Source organism: Melanerpes formicivorus, unplaced genomic scaffold (assembly GCF_026170545.1).
Source record: "Melanerpes formicivorus ecotype bairdi unplaced genomic scaffold, bMelFor1.0.p_v2 SCAF_155, whole genome shotgun sequence".
NCBI lineage: Eukaryota > Metazoa > Chordata > Aves > Piciformes > Picidae > Melanerpes > Melanerpes formicivorus.
Window position 1 is genome coordinate 517,568 of NW_027142507.1, and position 19,444 is coordinate 537,011.

Sequence of the window (19,444 nt, forward strand, 5' to 3'; positions counted from 1 at the left end):
CAATGCTGCTGCTGGCAGCAGTGTCAGCAGAACTGGCATGAACCACCCTTGTGATGATCAGTCCTTGAGTCATTGCTCCAAAAGACCTGGTCTGCATCTTTCTGCATCAGCCTGTGGGCTGAAAAACATCATTCAGCCTGGAGAAGAGAAGGCTCTGGGGGGACCTCAGAGCTGCTGCCAGCACCTGAAGGGATCCTGCAGGAAGGCTGCAGAGAGACTTTTCCTGAGGGTGTCTGGAGCCAGGCTAGGGGAGAAGGGTTTGGAGCTGAGGCAGAGCAGGGTTAGAGTGGAGCTGAGGAAGAAGTTCTTCAGTAGGAGGGTGGGGAGACTCTGGCACAGGCTGCCCAGGGAGGCTGTGGCTGCCTCCTGCCTGGGGGTGTTCAGGGCCAGGGTGGATGAAGCCTTGAGCAGCTGAGCCTAGCTGAGAGGTGTCCCTGGGTAGTTTAAGAATAGAATAGAATAAACCAGGTTGGAGGAGACCTTCAAGATCATTGTGTCCAACCTGTCATCCAGCACCACCTAATCAACTAAACCTTGGGTATGGTGGGGAGGTTGCAGGAGCTGAGCTCTGAGGTCCCTTCCAACCTGAACTGTCCTCTGATTGACTGATTGAGCTAATGAAGTCCACAGAGGGCTCTTACAGAACTGCCTCTTTCATGAGGCTCTTAGGAATACAATCCCTGGAAAACTTCCATGCCTGTGCAAAATGTTATCATGTTTATCCCGTGGGTTAAAAGATTATTGCAGGCTGTAGGGAGACAAGGGGGAAGAGACCAATCAGCTGCCAGCTTCAAACTAATTTTTGTGCCAAAGCAGGATAAAAATAAAGTAAGTTATGAAGAGAATCTGCACTGCACGGGCAGGGAGAGCCAGGAAGCGCTAAAATGCCTTTAGTTTCCTGAAATGGCTGAGCCCCACATGTCTGGGGAGCATCAGTGTGGGCACAGTGCTCCTCTCCCTGTTTGGATGGGAGCGTGGTAGGGAATTTTTGTTATGGTTCTGAGCCCTGCAGTCTGGAGGAGAGGCTTCAGAAGGAGCAGAAACAGACTCCTAGGGCACTTCTGTACTAACAGATTCAACCTGATCTGGGGCTGTCCCTAGGTGTCGGCGTATCTTAGGCTGCTTAGCACACTTCTGGTCTTCCTTGTGGTTTAGGAGTTGGGGAGCTCTGAAGCTCGTCTCTAGGAGGCCATTTATATGCAGCCTCCATGCTTTGAAGTAGAGCAGAGATCACAACATAGATGCAGGTTATTTCATGTCACTCATTTTCAGTGCTTAAAAGCATCTGTGTGCAAGTTCAGTGTATTGTAGTGGGGTCATTTCCAGGTGGAGTTTAAGAGGAGATGGCAGTCACCCCCCCTTTGCCTCTGCTCCTGGCCACAAGATTTCACTACTCACTATACCCTTCAGCAAGAGAAACAGATGTGACAAGAAAATGAAGCCAATTAAAACCAAACCCAAACCCACAACAGATACATTTCTGCTGTGTTTTTAAATGCAAGTGGTCCTGGGCAGGACCTGGCAGTCAAGGAACCTCATACCAGTGTGTGTGGTATGGGAAAGCTGGGAGCTGCAGCACCTCTCCTACAAAGGCAAGATGGGAGAGCTGGGGTGGCTCCAGAAGGCTCCAGGGAGACCCTAGAGAAGCACTTAAATATTTGAGGGGAGCCTATAGGAAGGCTGGGGAGGGACTGTTTGCAGGGGCATGCAGTGATAGGATGAGGCACAATGGTTTGAAACTGGAGCAGAAGAGATTTAGATTGGACTTCAGGAAGAAATTCTTTACTGTGAGGGTGGTGGAACTCTGGCACAGCTCGCCCAGGGAGGTGGCTGAGGCCCCATCCCTCGAGAGATTCAAGGCCATGCTTGACAGGGCTCAGAGCAACCTGATCTAGATGGGCATGTCCCTGGTCACTGTGTGAGGGTTGAGGGAGGTGACTCTCGAGGGTCCCTTCCAATGTGATGCATTCTGAGAGAGAAGAGAAACCCTGAGAAGGAGAAAGAAGATCGAGAGAGGAGGGAGGTGGGGGGAAGACCTTCCCTTTTGGATGAGCTCAGATGTTTGCCCAGTTTTGAGAACCCTGTTTAATGAAAGCTTGGACTCCCAGGCACATTTTCATCAGAGATGGCAGAGCTGTTTGCTTAGATTTTGGAGCAATGTAAGGATCCAAATGGATTTTGAGCTCTGTTTATTTACATTTTAATGGAGTGAAACCATCACGACACATTAGTGAGGGATTTATTGTGGCATTAATTCTGATAGAGCAAAGGAGACAAAGGCAGTGCTGAGCCCTAATTTCATGGCTTGCTGCAGAAACAGAGAGTGATAGATAGTCTGACTTCACCCTGTGCATGAAGAGCTTTGTAAGAGCAGGTTGGTAACGTTCCTTCCATCTGGCTGTCAAGAGACCAACAGTAGGGTGGTGGCAGAGCTCTGCTGAGCTTAGTGGTACCCCAGACAGGGAAGAGGGTCTGCCCAGTTAGATCTCTCTGACATAACAGGTGCCTTCTAGAAGTGTCTAAAAGAGGGTGGCTAAAGGAATGTGAACAGCAGCAGTAAACTGAAGAGGTTTTGTGTACGCAGCCCTGAGAGAGCAGGAAGGTTCGGTAAGGAACAGCTTGTGACAACTGTGTTGGCACAGCTGGTACCCAGCTTCTGGACAGAGAAGCAGTAGGCTGCAGAGGAGTCAGGGAGTCAGACTGACACTGGGGGTGCAATCTCTGAGCTCCTGAAGCATGAAGGAGCTTGCTCCTGAGGGAGCTTCCTCACAATGCAGGCTGGGCTGAAGCGTTTGGGGCAGCTTCCTCTGACCTCAGTCTGAGTTTGGCCTGGTATGTGTCACACAAAACTGGTACAAAGTTTGTGCTCCCCCCGTCCCTTCATGGGAGTTTAGCCTCCCAGTGCATGTTTGGAAGTCTCCACACTTGAGTTTGAAGGGGGGAAAAGGAAAGACCAAAGGGGCATTTTGTCTGCATTCTGCAGTGCAGTTCTGAAACCTGTCAATGAAGAAGAGCTCTTGCAAGAGGGAGCTGCTCTTTTGTGTAGCTGTGTGTGCTGTTACTGTGGGCTCTTTCAAGTTGGACTTTCATGTTGTGTTAGTACAGGAATACTGTTGCTACTCATTGTGGATCCCATTCAGCAGTACCTGTACGAGTAAGTGTGAGGCACAGCTCTCCCTCTGGATGGAATCCTCCTGTCCCACACGAAGGCCAGCATGGGATCCTTCGAGCATGCTTCACGCAGCCTGTTTGGCTTCCACTGGAGCTGGATCTGTGTGGGAGCTGCTGACCGCCCCTGCTGCGTCCTGTGTGTGCCATGCTGGCTGTGTTCTGTAGCAGTGAGGCCCAGAGCCCTTTGCTGTGCTGCTGGAGGTGCACCTTTTGTTCCAGAGCCCCCTGAGCCAGGAGTGCCCCTCCACTGCTTGTCTAGCACACCTTCACCTGCAGCTGGGTGCTGGCTTGCGCCAGGATGCTACAAACCACTGACAATCCCCACAGCAAACTCCCTTTCTGGATGTCTTGGATGACTCCCCGTGGCTCTGCATCAGAGCTCAGCATCTAGAAGCGAGTAAACAGAAAGCATTTTGGCAGTGCCAGGCCAGAGAGCTCTTCCTTTTGCCACAACATCACGTGGAAGCTCAGAAGCCACATTAGAGAGCTGTAATCCTTCAGCAGAGCATTTGTGTGGCTGCCTAACATCCGTGGGTTGTTAGGATAAGTTATTGCACAGCCCTGCTTTAGTTGAGATTGGTCTGGAGCACAACCCAGTGTGTTCAATCAGGATACAGCTCCTGCATGCTGCTGAGCTGCTTGCTCCACAGCCTGCCCTCACCACGCTTCTCAGTGCACAGGTTGGGCACTGACCCCCTTCTGCCACCTCAGCTCTGGGCATTTATTTTCCTCTTAAAGAAAAGCTTTTATTTATTTTTTGTTTCCCTTTTGGACTGAATATTTCTCAGGGGAATATAGCATCTGGTTTGTTTAAGTGCTGAAGAGATTCCTAAGCAGGGATGGTAGTGTAGCTGCTCTGTGAGTACAACACAGATCTGTGTGATATCTGTGTCTGATCTGTCGTGGCTGGTTTGTGTCGTGTCCAGGCTAAGCCAGCTGGCAGGACATGGGTTTGTGTTTCCATGTCTGGTGTCTCTGCTGGCTGTGTCCTGTCCTTTCCTGTGGCTCTGTGTGTGTGAGCTGTTCCTGGTTGCTGGGGTCTGCCCGTGCTGTGCATTAAATGCACTGCAGCACCAGAGGTGATTCTGTGCGGTAGTGCTGACTGCTTGAAGCTGTCACATCCTCCTTTGAAATGGCCTCACACACCGAGCTGTCAATGCAATGAGAAAGGTGCTTGCAAGCACACACACTGAAGGGATTGAAGTAGAGCAGTTTACTTTTCCTTCAGGATCCCTTCTGCTTCCCTCAAACAAACTCTCATTCAAGATATTCACTTTTTTGTCAGCCCCTTCAGCCTCCCCTGTGAGCTGATCTAGCACAGGCAATGACCTCCTTTCCATGGCTCATTTACTTTTATAGCACTGACAGAGGTTGCCATTGTCCACCCATGACTGTGGTTTATAGCACTGCCACAGATTTTACCCCCAGACAGGTCTGCAAGCACGCTTCTCCTGTCTGTGGTTCTAGAGTCTATGAAGATTTAAAACTGTGGTGGGTTTATTTTGCCCCCTTTTGTTCTTGGTAGTTATTTTAAATACCTATAATAACACCAGATAGACTGGGAAGTTATCCTGTTAAAATGGAGCCTGGCCAACTGAATCTGCTCTCTGAGGGGTGTTAGGTGGAGGCACTCAGACACTGAGCATCAAAGGGGGTTTTTGTTCTGGTTGAAGGACCAACATTGAGCTGTCCTAAGTTGCTGTTCCTGTTTCCTACCCAGAGCCATCTCTTTCAGCCACACTGCTTGCTGGTGCCACTGCTGGGGTAACTCTGGGTTACTATTTTGGGGTAGCTTGTGGCTATTGTTTGTTTTTCACATTGAATTATAAATGAATAGCTATTTTATTTATGCTTCCTAAACAGAAGAAGTCTGACAGTCATCTTTTGAGCTGATTAAAATGGGAAGAGGTATTTTATGCATTCTTCTTACACAGAAGAAATGTGACAGTAATCCTTTAACCTCATTGCAGCTGGAATAGATGTTTAATTTATCCTCCTTAAACAGAAGAATTGTGACAGACTTCTTTTGAACCACTGAAAATTGGAAGAGATGTTTACTCTTCCTGAGCAGGAGAGCTCTAGCAGTCATCTTTCCAGCTAATTAAAATTGTAATTGATGTTTTATTTATTCTCCTTAAATGGAATGAATGTAGGAGCCATCTGTTAAACTAAGCAGGATGGGAGCAGCTCTTTAATTGATCCTTCTGAAGTGGAGGGAGCGTAGCAGCCTTCTTTAGGTAAGGGCACAGTGCAGGCAGAGGGAGAAGAGCTGGGTGGCCTCTGAAGTGTGGTTTGGTCAAGCAGTGAAGAAATGCTCTGGGAAGTTCTGGTGTAGGCTTCAGGCCTAAGCAGGTAGTTTCATCTAGGGAGTTCTAAATACATACTTAACATAAAAGTAACTTCTGAAATGCTTAACGTCTTCACCATGCCATGCAAGCCATGGTCTTCCTCCCCAGGCAAGAGACTGAGGGCTCCTGGTCCCACAGCTTTGCCTGCTGCTGTTTCTTCCCTGCACCGGTAGAAGTGCCAGGCCACTTGGTGACTGCTGCACCATCCCTGCCTTCACACAAAGGAACTGAAGCACATTTTCACCGCTAGCTTTTGCCATCCTTCTTTACCATTTTACCCATTGCTTTACTGCTTTCACCTAAAAGATTTGCTGTAACAACTTCCTTATTAGCTCTCAGCTTTGTTTCCTCTTCTCTCTCTCTTCACTGTTGACACAATCTCTGCCTCCTCCCTACTCTCCATTCATGTTGTCTGGGTTGTTCTTCTGCCTCTCTTGCCTTCACTTCCATTCTTTCTTCAAATTTCACATACTCGAGAGTCCTGATTAACCTTTTTTGGTTTTTTAATTTATTTTAATTATTCTGACTCCTGTGCCTCCAACTCCCCTGTGCTGTGTACAGATGTGAAACACAGTCTTGCTTTACTGCCTGCTCCCGTCCTGCTGTGTGTCTGGAATGAAACCAAAGATCTACCCCCCAAAGCAGACAATTTCCTCGTGACTGCCAGGCACACACGTTCAGCTGTGTCTTCCTTATGTACTCCTAGAACTCAGTAGATGGTGAAAGAGCTTTTCCAAGCAGCACAGAGTGTGGTACTTTGGCACTCTTCAGTGCAGATAGTTCTCTGTCGGTAGGCTTCTCTAGCTCTTACCTCACACCTCTGGTAAGTTGTTGGCTTGGATGTAGCTAAGCCCAGCACAGTCAGCACTGGGTTTGTCTGCAGGTCACTTCTGAGTTGAGCTCCATGAGAAAAATTCATGGCAGGTGAATCCTGTGTCTGTTTTCTGTGGTGGTGGAGGCTGCGAACGCCGTTCAAGGCCCAAGTCCTGTGCAGAGTCTGCTAGGCTCGTCCTGACAGCCATCCACAACAACCCTCCCCTCTGCCCCAGCTGCATCCACACCAGCCCCGAGCCTGGGTCCTCTTGTCAGTGCTGGTTCAGAATGGAGCTAGGGCTGGGCAGGGGGGTTGCCAGAGATGGGCCTGGTGTGAATTGGCAGCAGACATTGGAGAAGCTTGCAGAGCATGTGCCTGGAGGATGCTTGGCTGTAGGCAGCGCAGTCAGTGCTTGGAGGAGCATGTTGTGGGTCCTGTGCTGAGCACCAGCCTCACCAGCCTAGAGGAGAGCTCTGTGGCAGGGAGCGGGGCGCAGGGCCAGGGGCAGCTCTGACTGCCGCTGTTGTCTCCACCCAGGTGATGTGGGTATGCAACTTGTGCCGCAAGCAGCAAGAGATCCTCACCAAGTCTGGGGCCTGGTTCTTCGGGAGCGGACCGCAGCCCTCACCCAGCCAGGACGGGACGCTGAGCGACACGGCCACGGGTGGCGGCTCGGAGGCACCCCGCGAGAAGAGAGCGAGGCTGCAGGAGCGCTCCAGGTCACAGACGCCCCTGAGCACGGCGGCTGCCCCGGCACAGGAAACCTCTCCCAGCGCCCAGCCCGACCGCAGGAAAGGAGCAGAAGCGGTGCAGCCAGCCATGGGCCCGGACCAAAAGCAAGTTTCCTCCAGGTCTAGAAGTGAACCTCCAAGAGAGAGGTAATGTTTGCTGTCTGCCTAGAGCCTGGCAGCTGTGGATGCTGCTTCCGTGGGGTCACACAGGGCTGTCAGCTGGGCCTTGGCCTCCAAGAGCCCAGGTTTAGCAACTGACTTGGTGGAGTTAGGTAAATGGTTGAACTCGAAGATCTCAAAGGTCTTTTCCAACCAAAACAATTCTGTGAGAAGGGGCAGTGGGTACAAGTTACTCCTGGGGAGATTCCAACTGGAATCCATAAGAAAATGTTTCACCATGAGAGCAGTCAGAGGTTGGAATCATCTCCCAGGGGAAGCAGGGGATTCTCCTACACTGGTCAGCTTTAAGACTCAGCTGACAGGGTGCTCAGCTTCCCACTGATGTGGCTAAATTATTGGTATCTGCTCTTATCCCTGAGGGGAGACCCTGTCATTTGTCACAGCCTCATGAAAGGAGGTTGTAGAGAGGAGGGGTTGAGCTCTGATCCCTAGGAAAAAGTCATAGGATGAGAGGAAATAGTTTCAGGTTGCTCAAGGGGAGGTTTAGGTTGGACATTAAAAGAAAACTTCTTGACTAGAAGGGCTCTCAAAGCCTGGCACAGGCTGCCCAGGGGGGTGGCTGAATCCCCATCCCTGGAGGTGTTTCAGAGCTGCAGATTTGTGTTGCTGAGGGTTTAGCCCCAGCTTTGGTAGAGTCAGGGAATGGTTGGGCTTGATGATTGTAAAATGGTCTTGTCCAGCTGAAATGATTCCATGATTCCATCTTAACATTCTTTGTGCTTTTCCTCACTGACTGGACCACCTGTGCTTTATTTTTTTGTGGACTCTGGAGGTTGTTAGCTATTGGAATACTACCTCTGGGAAGATTAGTAGATTGTACTCCTGATGATGGATCCAGCATCACAGCATGAATAGCAGTAACTATCTGAAGTCTGAATCACGTGTGTGTTCCAGAATGCTTCATAAAGTGTGCATGGAATTCTTCACTTAACTGAGAAGTGCTCCAAGCCTCATCCCAGAGGTGTTTCAAAGAGAATCATAGGGTGGTCCAGGCTGGAAGGGACCTCCAAAGCTTATCCAGTCCAACCCCCTGCACTCAGCAGGGCCATCCCCAACTAGAGCAGGTTGCCCATAGCCCTCTCCAGCCTCACCTTCAACAGCTCCAGGGATGGGGCCTCAACCACCTCCCTGGGCAACCTGTTCCAGAGGCAGAGAGTGGAGCTGAAGGATGTGGTTCAGCAACAGCCTTGGGAGAGTTCGACAATGGTTGGACTTGATGATCTAAAAGTCCTTTCCATCCCAAACAGTTCTGTGATCCTTTTGCCACAACGGTGGCCACAAGCATTTGTTCGTTTGTTGTTTGACTATTTTTGCCTTCCACCCTCCAGATCCTGACAGTCCTTTCCTTTGCAGGAAGAAGACAATGCAGGTTTCAGACCAGAGTGGCAAAGGTTTAAAGAGCGAGCGCAAGCGCGTGCCAAAGTCCTCCCTTCCCAAGGAAGGAGCAGCAGATGAGAGAGAGCGCAAAGAGCGGCAGGAAGGTAGAAGGCTGGAGAAAGGCAAGTCACAGGACTACCCAGACTTGCCAGAGAAACTTGAGGAAGGCAAGGTGCCTGATGCTGACAGACAGAGGAAGGAAGATGAATTGCATACCCGTTACAGGAGTGACCCCAATCTGGCGCGATGCCCTGTAAAAGCTCCCCCCGAGGAACAGCAGATGCGCATGCATGCCAAGGTCTCTAAAGCGCGGCACGAGCGAAGACACAGTGACGTAGCTTTGCCTCACACAGAGGTGGAGGAGGCCGAGGTACCAGAGAGTCACGTAGGGAAGCGCTCCCAGGTGCAGGCAGCTCAGGACAGAAAAGCTCTTGCGGAAGCGCAGAGGTTGTGCTCTGTAGACAGAACAGGGGATGTAAGAGTTGCTGTGTCTAAACCGTTCACTGCCCGTAGCCCGGCAGCTGGCAGGCGTAGCCCGGCTCCTGTAGAGCACCAGGAGTCCCTTAGGAGGCAGAGCCGCCTCGATCCTAGCTCTGCTCTTCTCATGCGAAAAGCAAAGCGGGAGAAAACGGAGACCATGCTAAGGAATGATTCCCTTAGCTCCGACCAGTCGGAATCTGTGCGGCCGGCCCCTCCCAAGCCTCACAGAGCAAAGAGAGGCGGCAAGAAAAGGCAGATGTCAGTTAGTAGCTCAGAGGAAGAAGGGGCCTCAACACCAGAATATACTAGCTGTGAAGATGTGGAGATAGAAAGTGAAAGTGTCAGTGAAAAAGGTAAGGACCTTTCTGTATCTTCTGCACATGGCCTTGGTTTGGGGAAAAGCAATTTGTATTTCTCTCTCTCTTTTGCCTCTTTCTTAAACATACACCTCTGGGTTTCCCCTGACCTCTCTTCTGTTGTTGTTGTTTTTTTTCCAGCTGGGAAGTGTCTGGTACCTGTTTACGTTTGGCTTGCAATGTTTCCTTTTGCGTTCTGAGCTGAGGAGGTCACAGCTAGCATAGGCTGAGGAGTTTCTGTCTCATTCTCTTCCTCCTTTCACCCAGGACTGACAGCATTTAGGGCTTCTGGTTTATTCTCTCCATGGTGTCTGTACTCCTCTGGGCATTCTTCATCCTTTGTTTCTGTATGTAAACTAAGTTGCTGTGAGGGAAGGGCAAAGTCAGTTCTGTAGCAGTCCGAGAAGACCACTGTAGAGCATCGTAACCTCACTGACTCCTCAGTCTTAAGACAGGCAAAATCTGACTACATGTAATGGAATACCAAGCACCTGAAAGATGCTCCCTGGCAGGCTATGGGGCAAGAGGAGTGATGCATAGGAAAGACATGAGAGTTGCCTAACCTTGTTTGGAGGAACCTGCTCCCAAGGTTCCAAGCATGTTTGAAATCTGAGAATAGAATAGAATAGAATAGAATAGAATAGAATAGAATAGAATAGAATAGAATAGAATAGAATAGAATAGAATAGAATAGAATAGAATTATCCAGGTTGGAAGAGACCTTCAAGACCATCACCGTGTCCAACCTATTATCCAACACCACCTAATCAACTAACCCATGGCACCAAGCACCCCATCAAGTCTCCTCCTGAACACCTCCAGGGATGGTGACTCCACCAGCTCCCCAGGCAGCCCATCCCAATGGGCAATCACTCTCTCTGTGTAGAACTTCTTCCTAACATCCAACCTAAACCTCCCCTGGCACAGCCTGAGACTGTGTCCTCTTGTTCTGGTGCTGCTTGCCTGGGAGAAGAGACCAACCTCTGCCTGGCTACAACCTCCTTTCAGCTAGTTGTAGAGAGCAAGAAGGTCTCCCCTGAGCCTTCTCTTCTCCAGGCTAAAACAACATAGGTTGGACTTGGTGATCTTGAAGGTGTCTTCCAACCTGGTCTGGTCTGGTCTGGTCTGGTCTGGTCTGGTCTATTCTATTCTATTCTATTCTATTCTATTCTATTCTATTCTATTCTATTCTATTCTATTCTATGACTTCAGTTTGTCTTCATCTGTTGATGGCAACACTCAGCAGTGAGCAGTGAGTGCAGTGCACTGTGTGCTTCTGAACAAAGCTTTCTTCTGGTTGAAGAAGTGAATCAGCTTCATGAATGGTGAACAGATAATGTAAGCCTCAGCAGAAGGCACTGCAGGAGAGCCAATAACTGTCTCAGCACCCAGGCTTGTCTTTAGGTGACACCACAGTGAGCTGAAGGCTGGTTGTTGCTTTTGAAGTGGCTCTTAGTTCTTTAACTATCTGTGCTTGTAATCCAAAAGCTTTCTGTTTGTGTTCATACTCCAAATGCTTCTCTGCATTGCCTTTTAGTTGCTGGCACAGGTCCCTGACATGTCTGTGACTCCTGTGTGCTGACCTGGCTGCTTGCCTGCGTCTGATGGTGTGGGCTCCCGACAGGCCCTCCAGCTGCAGGATGAAAGGAGATGACATTTCTCTCCTGTGCCATCTGAACAGCTGCTGCCTTGAGCTTCCTAAGCACAGCTTGCCCTTTCACAGTCTGGAAGCTTGCTTTGCTGCCCATTTCAAGGAGGAATGGTGATGATGATGCCCCTGAAATCTTAACCCAGGCCCCACTTAGACACAAACCCCCTCGCTCTGACTCTGGGGCTCCTCACACACTAGAACACACTGCACAGAGGCCTTAGGCAGTCTCCATCCATGGAGACTCTAGAGGAAAGGAGTGGAGGTGGCTCTGAGCGTTGTGCTGACCCTTCTCTTCAAGAGAAGAATTCGTTGGGGGTGAGGGGTACACTCTGGGCTGTCAAACGAGCCTGTGCTTAACTGAGAGTGCCCTCCTGTGCCCAGGAGCTGGCAGCACCCTGGCTTTGCTGTGAGCAGAAGGAACAGAGGCAACCAGGCTGAAGAAGGGGATTTGGGTAGAGGTTACAAACAGGAGTATGAGAAGGATCTGTCTGCCTGTGCCAGCTCAGCACTTGGTTAACATCACTGAGCATTCCTCGAGACCTTACCCCTCCTCAGCATTAAGTTAGCACCATCTGACTAACCAGACTATAAATATGCCCCCACAGGTAGCTGTGAGTGGATAGCTCTTGGTGTCTGCAGTGCAGTAATCACAGAGGTGGCTGCATCCGTTTCATAGCTCTGAGGGGCAGCACTTGATGGTTGGGGGTTTTGCTTGTTCTTGACATGACTTTTACAGTCCTTGTAGGAAAATAAGTGGAAGCCTTGGGAACTGGGAGTATGGTACAGAACAAGGGCTGGGAAATAGGAACCACAGAATTGTTTTGCTTGGAAAAGATCTTGAAGGTCATTGAATCCACCAGTCTCTGACTCTAACAAGCCTGGTGCTCAACCATGGCCCTCAGCACCACATCTCTGCCTCTTTGAAACACCTCCAGGGATGGGCATTCAACCACCTCCCTGGAGAGCCTCCTGCAGTGTTTGAGAACCCTTGCAGTCAGGAAATATCCTCTAATACCCAACCTAAACCTGCCCTGGGACAACTTGAGGCCACTTCCTCTTGTCCTATCACTTATTTCTTGGGAGAAGAGACCAACCCAGCTGGCTCCACCCTCCTTTCAGGGAGCTGTAGAGAGCAGTGAGGTCTCCCCTCAGCCTCCTCAAAACAAACGAGAAATACAAAAATGCAAGTGAGAAGGCAAAAGCAGTTTTGGGAGTAAAGCATTCAGTTATTTGTAGATGGCAAAGCAGGAAATGTGACCTTAGAAAACCTTCTATAGACCTCTATATGTTAAATGTAAAAACCAAAGCCAGAGCCAAAGGAGTGATGTTAAAAGTCTCTTAGAAATCATTTGAACGTGCTCCCGTTGTGACCAGGGCCAGAATCCCTCTCCCTGCAATTCAGCAGCATGGTTACACGCAGAGTTTCACCCTTCCTTCAGGGGGAGAGATGCTGCACAGGTCCCTGGTTGAAGAGCTTTAGTTTGTAAGTCCAAAAGGGTCTGGAATCCATCCTCTCTTATCTAAATATCAGCTGAGTCAGAAGTCTGGTGCCAGAGCAATGTAAATGGGGCTAGAAAGGCAGGATCATTGCAAATCCAATGTTTAACTTTGAACAGCCTTACCAAGACAACCCAGAAAGATCTTAAAAGTCATGTTCACATTTGGTGAGTGCCAGTGTAAGCACTCAGCCACTCCAAACACTCACTGCCTGCTGGGCTCAGTTCTGTGTGGGACAGCTGAAAGAGCTTCTCCTAAAGACAGCTTGCAGATATGTAAAGCAAATGATTCACAGGCTGCACTGGGTTGGAAGGGATCCTCCAAGGGCATCCTGTCCAACCCCCCTGCAGTCAGCAGGGACACCTCCAACCAGATCAGGCTGCCCAGGGACACATCCAGTCTGACCTTGAATGTCTCCAGAACAGGGCCTCAACCACAGCCAGTATTTCACCACCCTCACTGTGGAGAACTTCCTCCTGATGTCCAACCTAAATCTACCCTGCTCCAGTTTCAAACCATTGTCTCTCATCCTGTCACTCCAAGCTCTTCTAAACAGTCCTTCCCCAGCCTGCCTGTAGGTCCCCTTCAGATACTGTGCAGCTGTTCAGCCAAACCTGGACAGGCTGGAAAGCTGGGCAGAGTGAAACCTCATGATGTTCACCAAGGACAAGTGTAGAGCCCTGCACCTGGGGAAGAACCACCCCATGGACCAGTACAGCCTGGGGGCTGATCTGCTGGAGAGCAGCTCTGGGGAAAAGCACTTGGGAGTCTGTGGACAGCAGACTGCCCATGAGCCAGCAATGTGCCCTTATGGCCAACAGGACAAATGGCATCCTGGGGTGCACTGAGTGTGGCCAGCAGGTCAAGGGAGCTTCTCCTCCCCCTCTACTCTGCCCTGTAAAGGCCACACCTGGAGTATTGTGTTCAGTTCTGGGCTTCCCAGTTCAGGAAGGACAAGGTGCCACTGTAGAGAGTCCAGCAGAGAGCCACTGAGATGATGAGGGGACTGGAACACCTGCCTTAGAAAGCAAGCCTGAGAGAGCTGCCTGGAGAAGAGGAGACTGAGGGTGGAATCTCATGAATGCTGATCAATATCTGGAGGATGAATGTCAGGAGGATGGAGAGAGAATCTTCTCAGAGGTGCCCAGGGCAAGGAGCAGTAGACACAAAACTGGGGGTTCCAGATCTTTACCTGGAGTGTGGCAAAGCTCTGGAACAGGCTGCCCAGAGAAGTCCTTCTCTGGAGGAATTCCAAACCCACTGGAGCAGGCTGCCCAGAGAGGTTGTGGAGTGTCCTCCTCTGGAGGTGCTCTGAGCCACCTGGCTGATTTTCCTGGATGATTCACTCCAGATGCTGCTGCTCTGACAGGGCCATTGGATTTGATGAGCTTTAGAGTTGCCTTACAACCTCAACCAGTCTGTGATTCTCTATCAGTCCTCCTAGAGAAATTCCTGGCAGTGGAATGTTAGGGGGCCTGACTTTGCCTTGTCCTGCTCCTAGAAGGCATTAATTACATCCATAGTCCCTCCCAAAGCCTTGTTAGAGTAACACAGCCCAGGCTACTACAAATGAAACCCAGAGCTCATGCCAAGCACTGAGCAAAGGCTTCTGCCTACTCTCAGCCAGAGAGGAATGCAAATGAGCTCAGTCTGCACTAACTTGGAGAAAAGAATACTTTTAATTTTTTCCCCCAGTTTTCACCCAAGTATGTGTGTGGGTGTGGCAGAGCCGAGTCCAGACAGGGCTGCACACAGCTTCTTTCATCCTGTGACAGGTAGGAGAGGTTCCTGACTTCGGTCACGCAGGCGTTGAAGCCGGAGGATGGAGCAGCGCTGGCAATGGGAGCAGCCTGAGTGGCACAGAAAGCTGCTCCTGGACTTTGTGTAAGCAGACCTGAGCTTGAAACACTTCTTCCAGGGGCCTGCTGTGGATTTGGTTCTTTTACTGCAAATGGAAAGCAGCTTTTCACTGTAAGTGTAACCTGAGCTGTGAGTGAAGGTCAATTCTACATTCAAGTGCTGTTCTTACCAGAGTTTATTAACCAGCTGGTATAAGGAAGTTAGGAATTGGCCATGGCAACTCTCTACCTACTTCTGTGGACCTAACTGATTGAAATGTCCACAGAATCTTCTTTTGGGGTATTACTTTTGTCTTATGCTGCTAAAAAGAGCTAGGTGTCTGTTGTGTGGCTCAGAGGAGCACCATAGAATTGTCAGGGTTGGAAGGGACTCATCCTGTTCCAACCCCCTGCTACAGAGCAGGTTGCTCACAGCCACATCCAGCCTGGCCATGCACCAGGCATGGCTCACTTCAACCCAACAGGCTGCATGTTCTCGACCATGAAACGGTCCTTAATGAGCTGCTAGATGGAGCAATCCAATCTAGCTTTTCATCTGTCACACTGTTGTGCAAGACAGTCTCTCATGTAGTCTTTGGGACTGGAAGATGAGCTGGGGTTGGACATTGGAGCAGTGTGAGGGGCTAGAGGAAGCTGCTCCTGTACTTTGTGGGAATAGATGTGCTGATAATGGCCTTCTATTTGCACACCCACTGCTCTTACTTGCCTAAATGTGCCTGAGGCTTGAAAATGTGCCTCACACCTGCATATTGCCAGCAGAATGCTCCAGAGCTAAGCACAAACTGCCTTTGTGTACTTGCTGATAGATTTAATTGGGAGTGAGGAGAGCAGGAGCTGCAGCCTTGTTTGAAAGCAGCCTGCTGAGATGCCAGTCTGGTTTCTGTCAGGGGTGCTGTGATGGTTTCATTCATATTGCCTTTGTTCTGCTGCTGGGAGGAACAGAGTGACCCAGTTCAGTCTCCCTCTCGTGGCATCACTCTTTTGTTTAGGGCAGGGTGCTTCCTGGGATCTTGGCATGTGCTCTGGAGGGTTGTGATCAGGAGGAGAGGGCCTGGAGGTCAGAAGGAGGAAAGAACACTGTGGTTTGCCTCTCCATGGCCACCTGAAAAGGGGCTGGAGAGAGGGGGGGGTTGGTCTCTTCTCCATAGCACCAGGTGATAGGACAAGAGGAAATGGCCTGAAGTTGTGCCAGGGGAGGGTTAGGCTAGAGATTAGGAGAAATCTCTTCCCTACAAGAGTGGTCAGGGACTGGAGCAGGCTGCCCAGGCGGAGGTGTCCCAGAAACACGGCACTTTGGGACATGGTTTGATGGCCAGGGCGGTGCTGGGTTGGCAGCTGGACTGGATGACCTTGGAAGTCTTTTCCAATCTAAATGATCCTATGAATGTATGAGCACTGCATTGCTCCAGGAGGAAAGGATCTGACCTCTGCCTCCATCCTCTGCTGGTGTTTCAAGTGCTGCCTCAGGTGCTGCCAGAGGAAGGAGAGCATGAGCCAAATCCCTGCCCCAGTGACCTCTCGCAAGTGCCGCAGCAGTGCTGGTGGGCTGAGAAAGCACGAGTGCAGTGGGGGATGGAAATGAACCAAGAGAAAACCTCAGGCAAAGGCCACGGAGGAGAGGAGTCTGGGTTTAGATGTTTTCAGCTAAGCTTTTTCCCTGAGGTATTTTGGATGTGGAATGTAGTCAAGTACCATCTGCTGGCATGCTGCAGCAGCTGCTCCTGTTGGGAGCTGCTCCGAGGAGCTGAGTTCCTTTAGGATGTGACTGAGCTTTACCTGAATGTGCAATAAAATACCTTGGCTAGGGAGATGATTGGCAGCTCTTAGAAAGGAGTTCAAATGTGTTTGTAGTCCTTGTGCAACAGTTTAGGTCTAGACCTGGCTTAGATGTTAATGAAAACAGAATGAAAATGTCTCTGCTTGCTGGGTTGTCACAGTATCACAGTCTCACAGTATCACTTAGGTTGGAAAGGACCTCGAGGATCATCGAGTCCAACCTGACACCGCAGACCCCATGACTAGACCATGGCACCAAGTGCCACGTCCAATCTCCCCTTGAACGCCTCCAGGGTCGATGACTCAACCACCTCCCTGGGCAACCCCTTCCAATGCCGAATGACTCGCTCGGTGAAGAACTTCCTCCTCACCTCGAGTCTGAACCTCCCCTGGCGCAGCTTGAGACTGTGTCCCCTTGTTCTGGTGCTGGTTGCCTGGGAGAAGAAGCCAACTCCCTCCTGGCTACAACCACCCTTCAGGTAGTTGTAGAGGGCAATAAGGTCACCCCTGAGCCTCCTCTTCTCCAGGCTAAACAATCCCAGCTCCCTCAGCCTCTCCTCATAGGGCTTGTGTTCAAGGCCTCTCACCAGCCTTGTTGCCCTTCTCTGGACACGCTCAAGTGTCTCAATGTCCTTCTTAAACTGAGGAGCCCAGAACTGGACACAGTACTCAAGGTGCGGCCTAACCAGAGCAGAGTACAGGGGCACTATGACCTCCCTGCTCCTGCTGGCCACACTATTCCTAATGCAGGCCAGAATGCTATTGGCCCTCCTGGCCACCTGAGCACACTGCTGGCTCATATTCAGGTGGCTGTCGATCAGCACACCCAGGTCCCTCTCTGTCTGGGAGCTCTCCAGCCACTCCGACCCCAGCCTATAGCTCTGCATGGGATTGCCATAGCCAAAGTGCAGCACTCGGCACTTGGACTTGTTGAAAGCCATCCCATTGGACTCTGCCCATCTGTCCAGTCGGTCGAGGTCCCTCTGCAGAGCCTTGCTGCCCTCTAATTGACTAACATCTGCCCCTAACTTTGTGTCATCTGCAAACTTGCTGATGACTGACTCTACCCCTTCATCCAGATCATCAACGAAGATGTTGAAGAGGACAGGGCCCAGCACTGATCCCTGGGGGACACCACTGGTGACTGGCCTCCAGCTGGATGCGGCACCGTTCACGACCACTCTCTGGGCCCGGCCCTCCAGCCAGTTCCTAACCCAGCACAGAGTGTAGTGGTCCAATCCACGGGCTGACAGCTTAGTCAGCAGTTTGCTGTGGGGGACGGTGTCAAAGGCCTTGCTGAAGTCTAGGTAGACCACATCCACAGGCCTCCCCACATCCACCAGGCGGGTCACCTGATCATAGAAAGAGATCAGGTTGGAGAGGCAGGATCTGCCCTTCCTGAATCCATGTTGGCTGGACCTGAGCCCTTGGCCATCCTTCAGGTGCGCAGTTATTGCTGCCAGGATAATCTGCTCCATCACTTTCCCTGGCACTGAGGTCAGGCTGACCGGCCTGGAGCTTCCAGGTGCCTCCATCCGACCCTTCTTGTGGATGGGGACCACGTTGGCCAGTTTCCAGTCATCTGGGACCTCACCGGTGAGCCAGGACTGGAGGAAAATGATGGAGAGTGGCCTAGCTAGCACATCCGCCAGCTCTCTCAGCACCCTAGGATGGATCCCATCTGGTCCCATGGACTTGTGGGGATCCAAGTGGCTCAGCAGGTCCCGAACTAACTCCTCATGGATTTCCAGGGTATTACTCTGCTCCCCGACCCCAACGCCCAGCTCCGGAGACCACTCGTCCTGAACTCCTGCCTTGCTGTTAAACATTGAGGCAAAGAAGGTGTTCAGGACCTCAGCTTTATCCTCATCCTCAGTAACTGTGTTCCCCTCCAGGTCCACTAGGGAGTTCAGGTTCTTCCTGCCCTTCTTCTTATTGTTAATATATTTATAAAAATGCTTTTTATTATCTTTGACTGAGGTGGCCAGCTTCAGTTCCAGCTGGGCCTTAGCCTCCCTAATTTTATTCCTTGTGGTTGGTGCTAGCCTTAGTCAGGGCTGAAATCACCTAGGGTGCCTGTGGAGATGGGGATGAGTGCTTGTGAAATCAGTGTTGGCAGAGAGAAGTCCACCTGGAGTCTCTGGAAGGATGTAAAGTGCAGACATGCAGATGCAAGTGAGGGAAGCTGAGGATGAGTGGGGAATAAAGGTGCAGAGCTCCAACGCTCCACTGAGCTACACAGCCCTGCAAATGCAGATGTCCTGCAACACCTGCAAGGCCTTGCAGGGTGAGAGCAGAGGGCTGCAAGCCTGAGGAGGGCAGTTTTAGACTGGAGATTAGGAAGAAATTCTGTACACTGGGAGGGACTTCTCAGGATCTCAGGCAGTGCTAGGACTAGGGGGAATGGAATGAAGCTGGAGGTGGGGAGATTCAGGCTGGAGGGGAGGAGGAAGTTCTTCCCCATGAGAGTGGTGAAGCCCTGGAATGGGTTGTCCAGGGAGGTGGTTGGGGCCCTGTCCCTGGGGGTGTTTAAGGCCAGGCTGGCTGAGGCTCTGGCCAGGCTGATCTAGTGTGGGGTGTCCCTGCCCATGGCAGGGGGGTTGGAACTAGATGATCCTCGTGGTCCCTTCCAACCCTGACTGATACCAGGATACTATGATACACTGAGGGTGGGGAGACTCTGGAACATGTCATGGGTGCCTCCTCCCTGGGGGTATGCAAGGCCAGGCTGGATGAGCAACCTGGACTGGTGAGAGGTGTCCCTGCCCACGGCAGGGAGGTTGGAGTGGATGATCTCTGAGGTCCCTTCCACCCTGAGCCATTCTGTGATCAATTTTCTTGCCAGTGAACAGATGTATTTTGTCATGTCTCTTTTTTAAGCAAAGATCATTTACATTGTGACTGCTCTTGAAATGCTGCCTTGAGCATTCTAATCCATCAGCATCCTTGTCCTTTAAAAGCAAAAAGCTCTAATGATCCCAACTCAGGGCCAGTTGTCAGACATCTATGATCTGTGCTGCTGGGCACCTAATCTTACTTTGACCTAGAAAATGATTGTAAGGATTAGGAACAAATTTTCTGGCTCTGCTTAGATGAGTACCATGGCCACTGCTAAGCCCTGCAGCTGGGTGTGTGGGGTTAGCCTTGCTCTCCTTGTTGCTGTCTGCATGGCAGAGAACATGTACAGTCATGGGAGGTGCTGTT

General features: G+C 50.7%; 1 protein-coding gene across 25 annotated transcripts in view; it reads left to right on the top strand.

The window, feature by feature from the left end:
* RIMS1 (regulating synaptic membrane exocytosis 1) overlaps positions 1–19,444 on the top strand; it is a 286,098-nt gene that overhangs the window by 123,588 nt on the left and 143,066 nt on the right. For all 25 annotated transcript variants that reach the window (XM_068168690.1, XM_068168691.1, XM_068168698.1 and 22 more), the window contains exons 3-4: positions 6,871–7,211; positions 8,598–9,454. In XM_068168690.1, the coding sequence (XP_068024791.1) occupies positions 6,871–7,211; positions 8,598–9,454 (1,198 nt within the window). The remainder of the gene's footprint in view (positions 1–6,870; positions 7,212–8,597; positions 9,455–19,444) is intronic.